Source organism: Lampris incognitus, chromosome 10 (genome assembly GCF_029633865.1).
Source record: "Lampris incognitus isolate fLamInc1 chromosome 10, fLamInc1.hap2, whole genome shotgun sequence".
NCBI classification, from domain to species: Eukaryota; Metazoa; Chordata; class Actinopteri; order Lampriformes; family Lampridae; genus Lampris; species Lampris incognitus.
This window is the reverse complement of record NC_079220.1, coordinates 53,334,611-53,352,429: the sequence shown is the minus strand read 5'-3', so window position 1 is coordinate 53,352,429 and position 17,819 is coordinate 53,334,611. Positions and strand designations below refer to the sequence as shown.

The window sequence follows — 17,819 nt, the reverse complement described above, 5'->3', positions numbered from 1 at the left end:
AAAAGTTTGGGATCACCCAAACAATTTTGTGTTTTCCATGAAAAGTCACACTTATTCACCACCATATGTTGTGAAATGAATAGAAAATAGAGTCAAGACATTGACAAGGTTAGAAATAATGATTTGTATTTGAAATAAGATTTTTTTTACATCAAACTTTGCTTTCGTCAAAGAATCCTCCATTTGCAGCAATTACAGCATTGCAGACCTTTGGCATTCTAGCTGTTAATTTGTTGAGGTAATCTGGAGAAATTGCACCCCACGCTTCCAGAAGCAGCTCCCACAAGTTGGATTGGTTGGATGGGCACTTCTTTGAGCAGATTGAGTTTCTGGAGCATCACATTTGTGGGGTCAATTAAACGCTCAAAATGGCCAGAAAAAGAGAACTTTCATCTGAAACTCGACAGTCTATTCTTGTTCTTAGAAATGAAGGCTATTCCATGCGAGAAATTGCTAAGAAATTGAAGATTTCCTACACCGGTGTGTACTACTCCCTTCAGAGGACAGCACAAACAGGCTCTAACCAGAGTAGAAAAAGAAGTGGGAGGCCGCGTTGCACAACTGAGCAAGAAGATAAGTACATTAGAGTCTCTAGTTTGAGAAACAGACGCCTCACAGGTCCCCAACTGGCATCTTCATTAAATAGTACCTGTTAGAGCCTGTTTGTGCTGTCCTCTGAAGGGAGTAGTACACACCGGTGTAGGAAATCTTCAATTTCTTAGCAATTTCTCGCATGGAATAGCCTTCATTTCTAAGAACAAGAATAGACTGTCGAGTTTCAGATGAAAGTTCTCTTTTTCTGGCCATTTTGAGCGTTTAATTGACCCCACAAATGTGATGCTCCAGAAACTCAATCTGCTCAAAGAAGTGCCCATCCAACCAATCCAACTTGTGGGAGCTGCTTCTGGAAGCGTGGGGTGCAATTTCTCCAGATTACCTCAACAAATTAACAGCTAGAATGCCAAAGGTCTGCAATGCTGTAATTGCTGCAAATGGAGGATTCTTTAACGAAAGCAAAGTTTGATGTAAAAAAAATCTTATTTCAAATAAAAATCATTATTTCTAACCTTGTCAATGTCTTGACTCTATTTTCTATTCATTTCACAACATATGGTGGTGAATAAGTGTGACTTTTCATGGAAAACACAAAATTGTTTGGGTGATCCCAAACTTTTGAACGGTAGTGTATATATATATATATATATATATATATATATATATATGTAAATATTCTGATACCACCGACACTTTAATTCTATAATGACACTAATTCTGCTAATGTTTATCCTGACTGCACTTTTATCCCACCTTTTTTCACTATTGTACTAACTGTAGTAAATTGTTTCTTGTCATTTCAATGCTACTGAGAGGAGGCAAAGTCGCAGCGTTTCATTTCCAGCATCTATTGCAGTGAGCGCTGTTACTGCGCATTCGATAGAATCGCCTCTCAACTCAATTCTGAAATGAAAAAGCAATGACGCTTTCCATAAAGCTTATGGTTTCCTTGCTACTGTTGTTCACAGATTGATAGGAGATGATATCTGAGCATTATCCCCGTCCTTCTTCCTTTGCAGCTTCCCAGGATCCACTTGTGATGGACTAGACTTGAAAAGTATGCTGCAATCTCTGCAACGGCTGCTAACTCCCAGCATCGCTTCCCATTCCCGCCAGGAGACTGCCGCTGTGATTGGGTGACTACCGTTTTGCCATAGCGTCTGTGTTACAGTATGGAGGAGAGCAAGCTGATCTTCAGCCTGGATGGCCATGATAAAGGCCCCACCGTGGCCTTCTCCAAAGAAAAGACCAGGTCAGATCCCAGTCTCGGGATGGATTTGGGGTTGGAACTTAGCCAGGGACATCGCTCTCCGGCTTTCTTCCTTCCTCACTCTCCCTCTTCCCCAAGCTCTCTGGCCGACCTGTCGGCCACATCGGCAGACCTGCTTGTCACCACCCACCTGGTGAAGTCCTCCTCTACGGAGCTGGAACCCAGAGAGAACAGCTCTCCGAGACCCAAACCTCTCCTCAGCCTAGTCAAGTCCCTATCTACAGAGATCTCCCATCGGGGTGAACCCGAGGATAACCTCTCCAAGTCTGACTCCAAACTCCACATGCACCCCTGGAAGCAACTTAACCAACCCAAGATCGCCGAAGCCAGACCCGAAGCTGGAGGATCAGATATGGATAACGCCTGGATTTCACCCCCTACGCCAGGTAGCCTATCTCCCACCGAGACCAGAGGCAGCTCACTGATTGCTGAGCTGGAGGACACGCGGAGGAAGTTCTCGGAGGCCATGCACGACCCGCTGAGCATGCTAAGCAAGATCATGGGGGACGAGAGTTCAGGAAGCCCCAAGCAGTGGAAGGCTTCTGGGGCAGGGGACTCTCCTGCCTCCTTCGGGAGCTGTGGGACCCCGGTACACGGTGAAGACAGGGGTGCGGACACCCACCTCAAATGCCGGAGGAGAACTGACGTTGAGCATAGAGCTGTGTGTGGCGTGCCACAGAAAAGACCTAGAAAGGATCTCCCGAAGCCGTCTCTCTCCCCAGAAGGCCACAGCAGAGACAGTCATTATGAGATCTGCACCTACGGAGACTTCCTTCAAGTGGTGGAGGTCGCGGGTGGCCCCAGAAGAACGCGGCACAGCGTTTATACCCAGCCTCAGGGCAGAATCCCCAGGGCATCTGTGCCTCTTCACTGGCTCTTCTGCGTGGGCCTTTTAGCCTACGGGTTCTTTGTGCTGCCCCTACCGTCCTATGTAACAGGGCTGTCCGTGGGACTAGCCTGTGGCTTCATGTTAGGCCTGTTGGTGGTTTTCATGTTTGCCCCTCGGCGTTCGGCTTCCAGAAACAACCAGGGGTCTTGTTCGTACCAACCCATGGATGCAAGGGAGCTCAAAGGGGCGAATGTCCTGGAGGTAAGCAATTAGTTAGCGGATCACGATCGCACACTCAAAATGTCCTCCGTCCAATGGTTAAAACTCACCGCCCCAGTGGACACCCACCCTTCCCCTTCTTAGGTTGGAGCAATGCAGTGCTAAATTTTGCTAAAGCCCAATGTTCCCTCCTTCTTGAATAAAGAAGGAGGGAAAAATGGCGGGAAAAATGTTTGTCGTTGGTTTACTTATCTCTAGGACGCGTGTGTGTGTGTCTATGTGGAAATATGTTTTAGATGCTGCAGATGTAAGATTGCAAGCTTTATACATCCAGAATAAGATGGCTGAATTCCCTCTTAACACCCATGTGCAAAACAACCACATTTTAATGACATAAAGCTTCGGGGCGTCCGGGTAGCATAGCGGTCTATTCGGTTGCCTACCAACCCGGGGGTCGTCAGTTCGACTCACCCATGTTACCTCCGGCTTGGTCGGGCGTCCCTACAGACACAATTGGCCGTATCTGTGGGTGGGAAGCCGGATGTGGGTGAGTGCCCTGGTCGCCGCACTAGCGCCTCCTCTGGTCAGTCAGGGTGCCTGTTCTGGGGGGGGAGGGGAACTGGGGGGAATAGCGTGATCCTCCCACACGCTACGTCCCCCTGGTGAAACTCCTCGCTGTCAGGTGAAAAGAAGCGGCTGGCGACTCCACATGTATGGGAGGAGGCATGTGGTAGTCTGCAGCCCTCCCCGGATCGGCAGAGGGGGTGGAGCAGCGACCGGGACGGCTCGGAAGAGTGGGGTAATTGGCCAAGTACAATTGGGGAGAAAAAGGGGGGGAAATCCAAAAAAAGAAAAAGCTTTACCTTCAGTATGCTAATTCAGGGGAAAATTAGTCCACAAGCAACAAACGTTTCAGCACTTCAAAGGAACTAAAACATGTGTTTCGCTTGGCTTCGAAGTGAAGTCACGACATCCGCAGTGATGCTAATGACAAGCAGCTACATGCAACAACTTGTCGTTTGGAAGCTGCGTCCTCAGCTTCATTTCCCAAATAGCAAAACTGCTGTGGCCCGGACCCTCAAAAAATTAAAATTATGCATAATTATGCACAAATGTGCAAAATATGCATTTTTCTAAAAATGGCTAAAAACCACTTTTCTCGGCATTTCAGGTGATTCTGAGCATCTTTGATTTTTTCACCTATATAAAACATTATTTTCTGGGACTTGGAAATGTTTTGGCATTATGCAAAATAAATGCATTTTTGCAAAAATGCACTTGTGATCCTAATTTTTTTTTGAGGTGGTAGGTATTATTCCAGAGAGGACCAGAAAAATAGCAGAACATTAAAATAATTATAATAATTATGCATAAATATGCAAAATATGCATTTTCTAAAAACGGCTAAAAACCACTTTTCTCGGCATTTCAGGTGATTCTGAGCATTTTGGGGGAGGGAGTTGGAGTGGGGGGAGGGTAAACCACTTTTCTCGGCATTTCAGATGATTCTGAGCATTTGGGGGAAGGGGAGTTGGAGTGGGGGGGAGGGTTTAGGGGCAGGGGGAAGGCGGTTAGCTGGCAGGGTGAAGAGGAGGGAGATTTAGACGGGTGGAGAACCAAACCGCTACGTTGTAGCGGGGTTCTTCTAGTACGGAAACAAAGTCCTAAGACAAATGTGTATTTGATAGAGAATGAGATTAGAACCCACAAAATACCCACGTGAAGGATTGCCCAGCCAAAAATCAGAGGTAATGTTATTATACAAACTGCACATAAATGCGTTTCGATAAGCTTTCACCCAGTGGAAAATGTCCAACATAGATTTCTCTCAGCAGTTCTTGACAACTCTGCTGAGTGTGAATTTGTTGTCCTCATTAAATGCGGAGATAGAAAGCTCAAACAAGGTGAATTTAATAAGAACAGGGGGACAAACAACAGCAGGCCGGGGCCCACTCGTACAGCGCACAGAGAATTCCATCATTTCAGCCCAAGTCTCGCTGGGTTATCGTGCCACTGCTAATGAGTTTTGGCTCTAAATGTTTTCCGTGATGCAACGTCGACCTATTTGACCCCAGTTTCGCGGCTCTCTCAGCCCAGATAGCATCCGGATGTGGGCCACTTCAGGCAATGATGCAGCACTGATGGATGTGAGCCTGAAGTGGCCCACATGTATAATAGCAAATATGGCCCAAATATGCCAAACCAAATGTGGGCCTTTTTCTGGCAAAGATGCGGTGCTCTGGGCAGCATGTGATCTGGATGTGACCCTGAAGTGGCCCGTGTGGTAAATGGTGACTATGGCCCAAATATCACAAAACAAATATGGCCCACCTTTGGCAAATATGTGGCACATGCGGCACTGCTGTGGCTTGGTTCTGACCCAGATCCGGCAAACAGGAGCGGACCACCCAAGTGCCATCATTCCACGCTGTATGTGGGCCGGATGAAAGAAAGATGAAGTGTTGGGTGTGGGACGGGTCTGGGCCACAGCAATTTTGCTATCTGGGAGCGTACTTAACATAGAATAACAACACAACTGGGCGTCCGGGTGGCGTAGCGGTCTAGTCCGTTGCCTGCCAACACGGGGATCGCCGGTTCGAATCCCCGTGTTACCTCCGGCTTGGTCGGGTGTCCCTACAGACACAATTCGCCGTGTCTGCGGGTGGGAAGCCGGATGTGGGTACGGGTCCTGGTCGCTGCGTTAGCACCTCCACTGGTCGGCCGGGGCGCCTGTTCCAGGGGGGAATAGCGTGATCCTCCCACGCGCTACGTCCCCCTGGTGAAACTCCTCACTTTCAGGTGAAAAGAAGCGGCTGGCGACTCCACATGTACCGGAGGAGGCATGTGGTAGTCTGCAGCCCTCCCCGGATCGGCAGACAGGGTGGAGCAGCTACCGGGACGGCTCAGAAGAGGGGGGGGGGGGGATAAAAAAAAAAACAACACAACAATTTTCAGATACATATACACAAGGATTGACTTTACACAGGTGAAATGAGGGGTGATAAAGTGCAGTGGTGCAGAGAATATATATCAGAGATGCTAAAATAGATGTTAGCAGCTTACTTACACACATGCCTGAGGTAGACATGACAGACTGTACCAGTATATGTACAATGTACAGTATTTAACCAACAATATTTCTTTTGTCATTCAAGGGTTGGATGAATGAGATGTACAGCTATGACCCCGAGACCTTCCAACCCTCCCTCACCCATTCTGTCCACGCCGCCCTGGAGGGCAGCCTGCTGCGTCTCTCGTACCCGCGTGCCAACATCCCCCGCTGGGTGGCTTTCGACGAGACCCCCCACGAGGCCGTGTTTGTGCGCTCTTGCACCTATCAGTTGGCTAACAGTAAGGTCAGCGTAACAGTAGGCACCCACACACACACACGTATTACACAGGTATACACGAGTGGCCCAGGGGGGGGCGTGCTCAGACCCCTGCTCAGGAGAGAAAAGGCGAGGTGACCTCTCACCTGAAATCTCCACCCTGCTCTTTCTCCACCCACTTTGTCATGGAAGACGCGGATGAAAGACCAGACAGATTACCAGCGAGGTGATGATACTCGGCATGAGCCTGTGCTGGCTGCTGTCCCAGACGTACAGCGAGGTAGTCTAGAGTGGCTTCCAGCGAGACAACAGGATAACGCTCACTCCCCAGCTGAGCATTGTTGACGCGGCATTGCACTAAAAGAGATCTGTGAATGAAGATAGGTAAAAACAACGAGGGGGAACTGACCCATCTCTGATCGCAATCCTTTCCCCCTTTGTGCGCCGTGACGATGAAATCCAAAGAGAGAAAGTGGTCCTCATCAAAATAACAGTAGTTCCTCATGCCAGGTCTTCTTCGATCGCCCATGTTCCCAGGTGTCTCTGCTGCCCCCTGTGTTGGCCCGGAAGAGGGTGTGGAACAAGAAGTACCCCATCTGTGTCATCCTTTCGGAGGGGGAGAAGGGGGAGGAGAGTGTTATCGAAGGGCAGGAGGAGGGGGAGAGGACAGAGAGGCAGATTGTCCGGGATCCACAGGTCCCCGTCACCCTCTATCTGTTTGGCCGGACGGGGAGAGAGAAGGAAGAATGGTTTCAGCACTTCCTGTCCGCCTCAAAGTCCGGGCCCGATACCTGTCCGAGCAGAGAGGAACCTAAGACAGGTAAGTAGGAGTGCTGCCCCCTAGTGATTTGGAGTTCAGATACATGTTACGGGGTTTGTCAACTGGACACCCTACACTGTTTCGCCGAGTTAGCCCCACAACATCTCAAGATAGGGCTTGGCAATGAGTCCCCATCATCGTTTATCGTTTTTCAATGCTAAATCGTCGGGATGGAATTCGGACATTGTCTCGTCGCGACACAATTTCGTTGTCTAAAGTAACGATAATGAGAATCTGTTGCCTAAAATTTCTCACAAAATTGGGTCTTTGAGTTTTATTTGAGGGAGGACTGTTCGAATACTAGTTTTGGTTTGATATTATACTTCACCTTACCAAACAGTTCAATGTGATGAACCACAGTTGGATAATCAAATATGGTATATTTGGTGTATATCATAAAAAATACCTTTATCCCGATAATTGCAAGGTGTTATTGCAAGGATAATTGCATGCCAAATGACGGAAGCTAAGCAGGTATGGGCTTGGGTAGTACTTGGATGGGAGACCTCCCGGGAAAATGAGTTGCTGCCAGAAGCGGTGTTGGCCCTTTAAGACCCACAGGTGCCATTGCAGGACCTGTCTGTCCATGTATTTACCCAGACTTTCTTCCCGTTCACTGTCTCCAGCAATGTCAACCTTCTCTCTGTTACCCAGAAACTCTAAGTAGTGGCGAGGTTGTTAAAGGAAGCACCGAGGAGCTGCGTGACTTGCCAGGGGCCATAAAAGCAAAGACGCTATTGGACTACAGCTCCTATATGACTCAACTCGTCGGCTCAGAAAGTGGAAGTCCCACCACTAGTCCCTGCCACGGTGACCAGGAAAGCCCAACAGTCCGCAAGATGGTGAGCGGAGAGCTTCGATTTACAATTCATAGTCTATAGTGAAACTGTGTAAAATAATTTTCTGCATCTTGGTGTCCTTCATTGCAGGTTGTAAATCGATGCAGTGAAAAACACTTCAGCTTGCTTTCTCAGGTCCCATGAGCGTCAGTCATCAGCGGATGTCAGACCTTTTCCTCCGCTGTACTTACCCTGTGGCTGTTGTGCTAATCTTTTACATAACTCCCATTGATCAGTCAGTCGATAACAGCTATTGTTCCACACTACTGTTCTGTACCAAGGCTGGTCTTAGCTGGGATGCAAGTTCAGCTCAAATGCATTTTATGCTGACTGGACCAAATCCTTCAAATGTCAACGTGCAGAGATATTAGATACCCCTGCACCATGAGTGTATTTATAGAGTGTGATTGTGACACATCCGCAGGGTACCTGACCAAGTCTGCTAGCCTGGGACCGACACCCTGGAGATGGCCGGTCTGTGCTAGTGATTAGGATAGGTAGACTGTGATGCAGAATCAATTTGCAGGATCAGTCTCATGGAAGGTAGCCCAGCTGATCATGGACGTCATGAAAAACCAAATGATTCCTCACCTCGTTTATCATCACCTTGAGAAACGATGCAATCATTGTGGTTTACACTATTCCCTTCTGCCGCAGACCTCTGGTGACGACTGCGGTTCTGGGGTGAGAGTCGAAGCTGAGCCCGGGGTCAGCTCCGGAACAGCGGCACACATGGAGAACGAGCTGGCCTGGGTCAACTCCCTGGTGGGCCGTATCTTCTGGGACTTCCTGCGGGAGAAGTACTGGTCCGACCAGGTGGCCCACAAGATCCAGAAGAAGCTCACCAAGATCAGGGTGACGCGAGGCAGAGATGGGATGGATGAATGGCGTGATGGATAAATAGATGGATGAATGGATGGATGATCATCATTAAAGAACCTTTTACTGACTACTGAGTGAATTTATTTGAGGCTAAACTGAGTAGGTAAAACTAGCAACACTCTCAACAACCATTCTCTCTGGGATGTAGTTTAAATAGGGTATTGATTATGCATGTTAATATGAGGAGCAACCATGGTGCTCTGCACAAGATCAGATGATGCTGGCACACAGGAACAGCTTTTTCCTCTGTGTGCGTGTGTGTGTGTGTGTGTGTGTGCACGCGTCACATTACTCATCTTCCTCTCCTCTCTGACCCTTAATGTCCCCTTTAGTTCTTGCTCTCACCTCCATCATTCTCTCCCTCTCCTTTTCACATGTACATACAGGCTCACACACAGATCCTCAAACATATGCTCACTGCATGATTTACTTGCTTGCTCATCTTTGGATGCAATTAGCTACCCCATGGGGGGGGGTTAGCCTAATTTCCTTTGCCCAGATTGACTTTGGACATTGATATGTGTGACATGTAAGGAGGCTGCTTAATGTTTAACTGTGCTGTTTGTCTCACCGTAGTTGCCGTACTTCATGAATGAGTTGACTCTTGCTGATCTGGACATGGGCACCTGTCTACCTCAGGTCCTAAGTACCTCCAAACCCTCACTGGACCGCAGAGGTGTGTGTGGATTTTTATATGTGTGCCATCAGGTGCCTAGCCATCAACATGTGCCTTTGTTCAATTATGCACCCTATCAAGGATTTTTACTGACTACTTTTTTTTTAAAATCCCTCATCCTGTCCATACAGAGGAGACTGAAAAAGTTTTAACTCTGAATTGAAACTCTTTATGATTTATGTTAGATCTCTCATCTTCTCTCTCTCTCCCTCTGTGTCTCACTCTGTCTGTCTGTGTCACACACACAAACAAACACACACGCTCACAAACACACATACAATAACAAACATTCACTTCCTGGCCGCAGGCCCATTTATAACTTCGTCATAGCCGCTCGTAACCTTTCCATTGTTTTCTGCCCAGAGGATTAGTGATCCTCTTAGGCCTGACTTAGCTCAGCCTGCCGTAACATGCCAGAGCCCGTTAGTATCTATCTGGCGGTGATCTATTCTGTCAACGGCATGGTTGCACCAGGCCGGCTCTCCTCTCTGACCAAGTGGAGACACTGAGTCAGCCCTCTGTCCAGGCTTTAGGTCGAGGTACATGAGGAGTTGCTCTAGGAAAGATGTGGGTTTTTTTTAATCCACAATCTTCCCTATCTACCCCCCCCCCCAGATAAGCAAAATTGCTTTGGGCCGGACCCGTCCCACACCCGACACTTCATTCGGCCCACATACCGCGTGGAATGATGGCACTTGGGCGGTCCGCCCCTGTTTGCCAAATCTGGGCCAGAACCAAGCCATAGCAATGCTGCATGTGCCACATATTTGCCAAAGGTGGCCCATATTTGTTTTGTGATATTTGGGCCATATTCACCATTTACCACACAGGACACTTCAGGGTCATATCCAGATTACATGTTGCCGAGAGCACCGCATCTTTGCCAAAAAAGGCCCACATTTGATTTGGCATATTTGGGCCATATTTGCTATTATACATGTGGGCCACTTCAGGCTCACATCCATTTTGTCAGGGCCAGAAGAAGGCCACCAGTGCCGCATCATTGCCTGAAGTGGCCCAGATCCGGATGCTATCTGGGATAACAACACTACATCGGGGTGCCTCTGTAGCCGAATGGTTACGGCGCATACCACATGGCCACATGGTCACAACCAACGATGGCTCGATTCCAGCCGGCAACCTTTGTTGCATGTCATACCTCTCTCTCTCTCTCGTTCCCATTTCCTGTCTGCCTCTTCACTATCACTGTCTAATATAGGTGAAAAGGCCCCCCAAAATAACAACGCCACATTATATAGCTGTATTTAGCATTGTTTTTCAATTCACATTCTCTTATACAGCTGTATGTAATGCTGTTAGTCACATTGTCTTATACAATGAAGCCTATCAGCAAAGCAAGTAAGCGTTCACATTCATGGATTGTCCACAAGTGATGTCATCGGCGGACAGTTTCAACAGTGTTCAAGAGACATGCAGAGAACTGCTCAGTTTTATGGCTACCAATAGTGTTATCTCTAAAACATACATTTTATATATATATATATGAAAACAGATAATCCGCTGTGGCAACCCTGAACAGGAGCAGCCAAAAGTAGTATATATATATAAAGAGAGAGACAGACAGACAGACAGACAGAGACAGAGAGAGTGAGAAAACATTGAAAATTGTTACTGTTTTGTTTCAGTGAGTACATAGAATGAAAATGTTCTCTCTCTCTCTCTCCCTCTGATCATCCCTCCTTCCCTCCCTCTTTGCCAAACCTCTGTTCCCCCTGCCAGGCCTGTGGTTGGAGCTGGAGGTGGTATACACTGGTTGCCTTCAGATGACCCTCGAGACGAAGATGAACCTGTGCAAACTGGGCAAAGAAGGAGGTGCTGAGGCCCACAGTGTTCCAGAGACCCGTCAAGTAGGGTAAGACCCAATCTGCAGAGCCCAGTCTGGACTCAAATAGCCTCACCTTGCCACTTTGTCTCAGCAGATTAGATTCGTTCCGCGCCTCAGTGCAATTTAGTGGGTGCCCGCTAGGGGTGTAACGGTGCACGTATTCGTACCGAAAATGTTCGGCGTCGGTCTTTCGGTTCGGCCTGCATGTGTAAGCAAACGAATGCGGCGTTGTTTCAACCGCTGCACGTGTGGAACTTTCGTGTGAATTTAATTTAAAACTCCCGAGTTTCCCCCCGAGCAGCTTTCGCAAAGGGCCGGATGTTGTACGTTCAGCCGCCCACTAAGCATGCGCTCTGATTGGCTAGTCCTCGTTGCCTCCGTTGATTCGGTTGGTTAAGGTTAGGGTTAGGGTGGGGTTAGCCAATCAGCGACAGAGCAGGGGCGGGTCTTCCCGGAATCCAGGCGAACGCTCTCTCGACGAGTACTAGCCAATCAGAGGCACAGTTCCCGGAAAACGGGTACGAAAAAGAAAAAAAATCACGCGCACATGTCTGCCGAAATCATGGCTTCTTTTGCCTTCTGAGAAAAACGCGTGTTTGGCGGGTGTCCGACAGTCCCGTAAATTGCGTCGACGTACTTACCGCCGAGCCGTAAATCGCTTCGACGTACTGCCGACAGGAAGTAGACGCATTTTCGCGCATGCGTTGAACAAACCGGGTTTCCGGAACGGATCGGGGAACGTCAGCGCACCGGAGACATTGCCGGTAATCTAACACAGCGCAGCCTCGTAGTCTGTCGAACGCAGGGAAACCGGAGCCTGCCAGGCCAGCACAGTTCGAGGGCGGCTAATCTTCTAAACGCTGCACTTCGGTGGATATTTTAGTTATATTGCCCCCCCCCACGGGACCGTGCAACTGCCACCGTGGCGCCATGCGTCGCAATCGCGGTCACTCATGGACGACCCGGGGGGGACGTTTGGCAGGGGTGTCACTAGGGGGCGCTCGCAACTCGCATCAGGTGCGCCGTGGGTCTGGACAGTTTGACGCTTGTCTGTTTATTTGAGGGAGTGTTTATGTTGCACAGTCCTATTGTGAAGCTGAAAGCTGCTAATATGAATACATGTTGTAGCGAATTCGGGGGGAACTGCCGAGGCCGGGAAGCGAACCCGTATCGCCCGCACCTCAGGAGGCATCGCTAACTGAAGGGTCAGTCCCGCCAGCCGGCGGCCAGCGTGTCTTCTTATCCATTCACGTTACACTAGTTTGTACAGTAAAGCGCTGTTTGATAAAAAAAAAAGAAAGAAGCGATTTTACGATTTGTTGCTTTCCCCCTCGCTATACCAAAAACGTACCGAACCATGACTTGCAACACCGAGGTACGTACCGAACCGTGATTTTTGTGCACCGTTACACCCCTAGTGCCCACCAGGGGTCGTGCTATAATGAGTCACCCTGAGTCACCATAATCAGTCACCATCCCAGATAGCAAAATTGCTGTGGGCCGGACCCGTCCCACACCCGACACGTCATTCGGCCCACATACCGCATGGAATGATGGCACTTGGGCGGTCCGCTCCTGTTTGCCAGATCTGGGCCAGAACCAAGCCATAGCAATGCCGCATGTGCCACATATTTGCCAAAGGTGGCCCATATTTGTTTTGTGATATTTGGGCCATATTCACCATTTACCACACGGGCCACTTCAGGGTCACATCCAGATCACATGTTGCCAAGAGCACCGCATCTTTACCAAAAAAAAGGCCCATATTTGATTTGGCATATTTGGGCCATATTTGCTATATGTGGGCCACTTCAGGCTCACATACATTTTGTCAGGGCTAGAAGAAGGCCGTCAGTACTGTATCATTACCTGAGGTGGCCCACATCTGGATGCTATCTGGGGGGGCCATCACAAACATGGCCATCATGTTTGTTTTCACGTCTGCCGACGTTATGCAATGCATTTGTGTATGTGTGGATAATAATGCTTGATGCCAACACTGCAATAGGCCTTAAAAGGGTTGTGCTTGACAAAAAATGTTGAAAATTATGGAAAAATTTGTAAAATGGAAATGTATTCATACTTGAACAGATGTTACTATGTTACTGAAATGACTCGGCTGGCCACTACCCCACGATGCTCCATTCTCATATGCATTAATTTCATCTGTGTCTGTCAGAGTTTTATCAAAAAGCCATTGAATCAGAATCAGAATACTTTATTCATCCCTGAGGGGAAACTGGGTGGAATTATACATCAACGTTTTTAAAATTTGGTAACTGAAAACCCCTGGTGCCCAGCACAGCCTCGCAGAAAAGACTTGATCCTTTTTTAAGTAAATCAAAGGAGCACCAGGTAACTTTTTTGCTTCAGCATATATATCATTAAATTTATTTTGGTCAGATAGAGCGATGACAATGGGTAAAGGACACAATCACCATCCAGATCAGTCCCCTGGAGGCTTTGTTTTCACTGTGCATCTGCCACCGGACATAAATCCTGCTGGGAAATGTAGGAGATTACTTTATGGCACACATAACAAATTTACCTCAAACTAGGGGTGTCACGATATACCGGTATTGACGATAACCGTGATATTTTTAGAAATGAAATATCGATATTGCGTTAATAACACACATATGACAGTGGTTTCATTCTGTTCTGTTCTTACTAAACCATACAGAATGGATGGTTAAAGCACTTTAACTTAAACTTACTTATGACTTTGTTAACTCAGACAGTCTTCACTTTGACTCAGCTCTAGCCAGTATTACTCACGGTCTGTGTCACACTCTAATTGTTCCCCAGAACAACACAAAGTAGGAACAACAATCCTATTGTTACAATAATGTCGTGTAAATAATCCAGTGCCTGTTAAATCATTTTCATTTCTCTCTGTTCTTGCTTTGACTCCCTACCCCAACCCCCCCCCCACACACACACACACACACAGCTGATGTGACGCTGTGATGCAGCAACTAGCTAGCAACTACCACAGTGTGTGGCTAGTACTGCCGAACAAAATCATGTCATGTAAAATGGAAAGAGGAAAGAGTTATGTAAGGACGTGGTCAGCGGACATTAAATCACAGTATATCAGAGTGGTTAGTTGTCAGCCGGGCGGCACAGTGGCGCAGTGGTTAGCGCGGTTGCCTCACAGCAAGAAGGTTCTGGGTTCGAGCCCCGGCGTAGTACAACCTTGGGGGTCGTCCCAGGTCGATGTCCGAGCTCCTCGCCCTATCTCTAAGGCTGAGTCCAGACACCCTACGGAGGAAACTCATTTCAGCCGCTTGTATCCGCCATCTCACCCTTTCAGTCCCTACCCAAAGCTCATGACCATAGGTGAGGGTTGGAACGAAGACTGACTGGTAAACTGAGAGCTCTGCCTCCCGGCTCAGCTCCCTCTTCACTACAACGTCCACGTTACTGCTGATGCTGCACCAATCCACCTGTCAATCTCCCTCTCCATCCTACCCTCACTCGGGAACAAGACCCCGAGATACTTGAACTCCTTCACTTGAGGCAACAACTCATCGTTATTGTGTATTCCATGAGAATTGAGTAGTGAAAATCTGATATCGTGACAGCCCCACCTCAAACATAGCTCCTCATCTTCCGTGATAGTCTTCTGAGTTACGGCTGGTAAATAAATGCATATATCTTGTTGATATGCTGTGAAGAAGGGAAAAACAGCCCCTCGGTTGTCTTTGCGACAGTTGATGTTACAGACGCTGCTGGAATCCAACGTTGCCTGGTGCGGCTTTAAACAGAGAGGCCACACGTTTACATGTGTGAAGCGTTGTCTGAAGTGTGTCTGTGTGTTTTTTGTGTTTTCCAGCTCTAAACCCAGACTGAGTATACTAGCTGATAGTGATGAAGAATCGTCCAGCGCAGGCTCGTCTGATGAAGAGGAGGTTCCTCCCGGGGAACCCCAGGGGTCTCCCGGAGATAAAAACACACCTGTGGCTCCATCAGATGGGTAAATGATTTCCTCCAACACCTTTTCTCACTTTAGGACTGCTGTTGAGGGAGCGAGCTTCGAGGCACAGCTTAAAGCTGCATAATAAACGTGCAAATCCATCACGAAACTACAAGCTGTGCAGCGGTAATAGAGAACCCGTGACTAAGTTCAGAGGGGATGGTCAGTTAAAGTATTTTCAGTTCAGTAAAGCTGTTTTGCTGCTGTCTGTTTGCCGTGTTTCAGGCATGCCGGTGGCAGCACAAGCAGGAAGATCTTGAGGATTGTGGACAAAATAGCCAAGTCCAAGTACTTCCAGAAAGCCACGGAGAACGAGTACATCAAGAAGAAGATCGCGGAGGTGTCCAACATGCCTCTGATGCTGACGGTTGAAGTTCTTGAGCTCTCCGGGACCCTTGCCATCAACATCCCTCCTCCTCCCACTGACAGGATATGGTACTGACCAAATGTCTTTGCATTTCTTCTCTTCTCGCGTGACCGCTTTGTTTGCAACACAATGCACGCATTTTTATTTCATCCACCCTTACAGTTACCTTTATGTGATATGAGCCACATGTCACCGTGGAAGTATGTTTTGTCGCACACTGTCTTTATTGTATGTTTAGCCATTTTTGTGCCTTTTGTATTTTTCAATCTATGTTTCTAGATACCAAAATCTAGTTTAATCTAATCTAATCCAATCTAATCTATTTTTATTTTATCTGATTCGATATAATATAATCTAATGGAATACAATACAACACAATACAATACAATATTTTTAGTATATACTGAACTCCAGGATAGTAGTTGGAATGATAAGTTAGTTCATAGATAGTCTTTCTCTCTGCCTGTCTGCCTGTCTGCCTGTCTGTCTTCCTGCCTCTGTGTCTGTCTGTCTGCCTCTCTAGCTGTTTGTCTGTCTGTCTTTCTATCTGTCTGCCTGTCTGTCTGTCTGTCTGTCTGTCTGTCTGTCTGTCTGTCTGTCTGTCTGTCTGTCTTTCTATCTGTCTGTCTGTCTATCTATCTGCCTGTCTTTCTATCTGTCTGTCTGTCTATCTATCTGTCTGTCTTTCTGCCTGTCTTTCTATCTGTCTGTCTGTCTATCTATCTGCCTGTCTTTCTATCTGTCTGTCTGTCTATCTATCTGTCTGTCTTTCTGCCTGTCTTTCTATCTGTCTGCCTGTCTGTCTGTCTATCTATCTGCCTGTCTGTCTGTCTGTCTCATACACTGTTCCCGTCTTTCTCTCTCTGCTCTCCCAGGTATAGTTTCCGGGTGCCCCCCAGATTAGACCTGCGTGTGCGTCCCATGTTGGGGGAGCGAGAAGTCACCTTCAGCCATGTCACTGAGTGGATTGAGAGAAAACTGCAGTCTGAGTTTCAGGTCAGTCCATCTGCAAGTCTGTCTCTCTGTCTGCTGGTCTGTCTCTTATGTGGCGATTACTTCCGCCAAGAAGGTTGGTGGAAATTTTTTTTTAAGATGAACTCTTAGCATTTATTTTCTTTAAAATGTCACTTTATTTTCCGTTTACAAAACCAACACACACACACACACACACACACACACACACACACACACACACACAACTGGAGCTAGGGTTGGAAAGTCTCGCAGCACAAATCTTCGCCCAGACGTTGGTGATGTGATGCCTTTGGTTATCTTGATTTACTCTGCTCATGCTGTTTTCTGCCATGACGCTCATGTTGATAAAATGTGACAGCCCTGTAGTAGTATATACTGTAGTAGTATAGCTGTATACTGTAGTAGTATATACTGTAGTAGAATAGATCTATAAAATATAAATATAAACAAATAATAATACATTTTAATTAATTAATTTTAATTACATTTAATTGATGAATTAATTAAAAAATATTGTACTCACTTGCTCAATACCAAGTGTCGGTCTTGTCATTGCCTCTTCTCCCCCGCCACAGGAAGTGTTTGTCATGCCCAATATGGACGACCTGTACCTGCCCCTGATGACCTCTGGCCTGGACAACCCTCCCCCATCCCACCACTCCCCTGCTCGTTCCTCGTCACGCCAGTCCTCCATGGAGTCCCAGGAATACCTGTCTGAGTAGCGCCCCACCGAGGCCGCGGACGGCATTACCGTGATAGCTGTACCACACAGAGGTTGATGTGGTTTACTGGCGCGGATCTGTGGTGGATTTTTGTGCTGCTTCAGCTCAGCGGCGCCTCGGTGCCGCCGGATGGCACGTGGATCGCAAGGCGGCACGGTTGAACTAGGAGGGCGATGGTGGTGTCAGAGGATCCGTAAGCCCGATGTAACACGGCCCCCTTACCGTCGCAGGGCTGTAGACGCTACCGGAGCACCGAGCACATCAATCTGGGAGAGTCCCCGGACTCGGACGCACTTTAAAAGGAGGGAGCTTTGAAATCACTTCTTATTTGTATGCACACACAGTGTTTTTTAACCGATGCGAGACTGGAGTACAAGAAACGTCATCCCCGGAGACATAAACAGGGTGCTGCCGATCGTTTTATTTTGAGACACTGATAAGGAGAGGGTGCTGCTTGATACGCCTGGAATCTAAAAAATGCAGAGATGAAATTTGTTCTCGATGTTGTCGT

At 47.7% G+C, this 17,819-nt stretch overlaps 1 protein-coding gene across 1 annotated transcript; it reads left to right on the top strand.

Moving 5' to 3' along the window:
- The first annotated feature begins 1,727 nt into the window (after window positions 1-1,727).
- On the top strand, window positions 1,728-17,308 carry LOC130119544 (testis-expressed protein 2-like). The gene is made up of 11 exons (XM_056288072.1): window positions 1,728-2,915; window positions 6,029-6,229; window positions 6,740-7,022; window positions 7,677-7,864; window positions 8,519-8,716; window positions 9,320-9,419; window positions 11,160-11,292; window positions 15,104-15,244; window positions 15,470-15,679; window positions 16,487-16,607; window positions 17,162-17,308. The coding sequence occupies exons 1-11, from the start codon at window positions 1,728-1,730 to the stop codon at window positions 17,306-17,308; spliced, it is 2,910 nt and encodes a 969-aa protein (XP_056144047.1).
- The last annotated feature ends 511 nt before the right edge of the window (window positions 17,309-17,819 follow it).

What these genes read in the sequence shown, in the direction of transcription:
- LOC130119544 (XM_056288072.1), top strand. Translation starts at nt 1,728, where the DNA reads ATGGAGGAGAGCAAGCTGATCTTCAGCCTGGATGGCCATGATAAAGGC. An exon ending in AAGGGGCGAATGTCCTGGAG is followed by an intron (nt 2,916 to 6,028) that starts GTAAGCAATTAG and finishes TTGTCATTCAAG; the next exon opens with GGTTGGATGAATGAGATGTA. An exon ending in CAGAGAGGAACCTAAGACAG is followed by an intron (nt 7,023 to 7,676) that starts GTAAGTAGGAGT and finishes TCTGTTACCCAG; the next exon opens with AAACTCTAAGTAGTGGCGAG.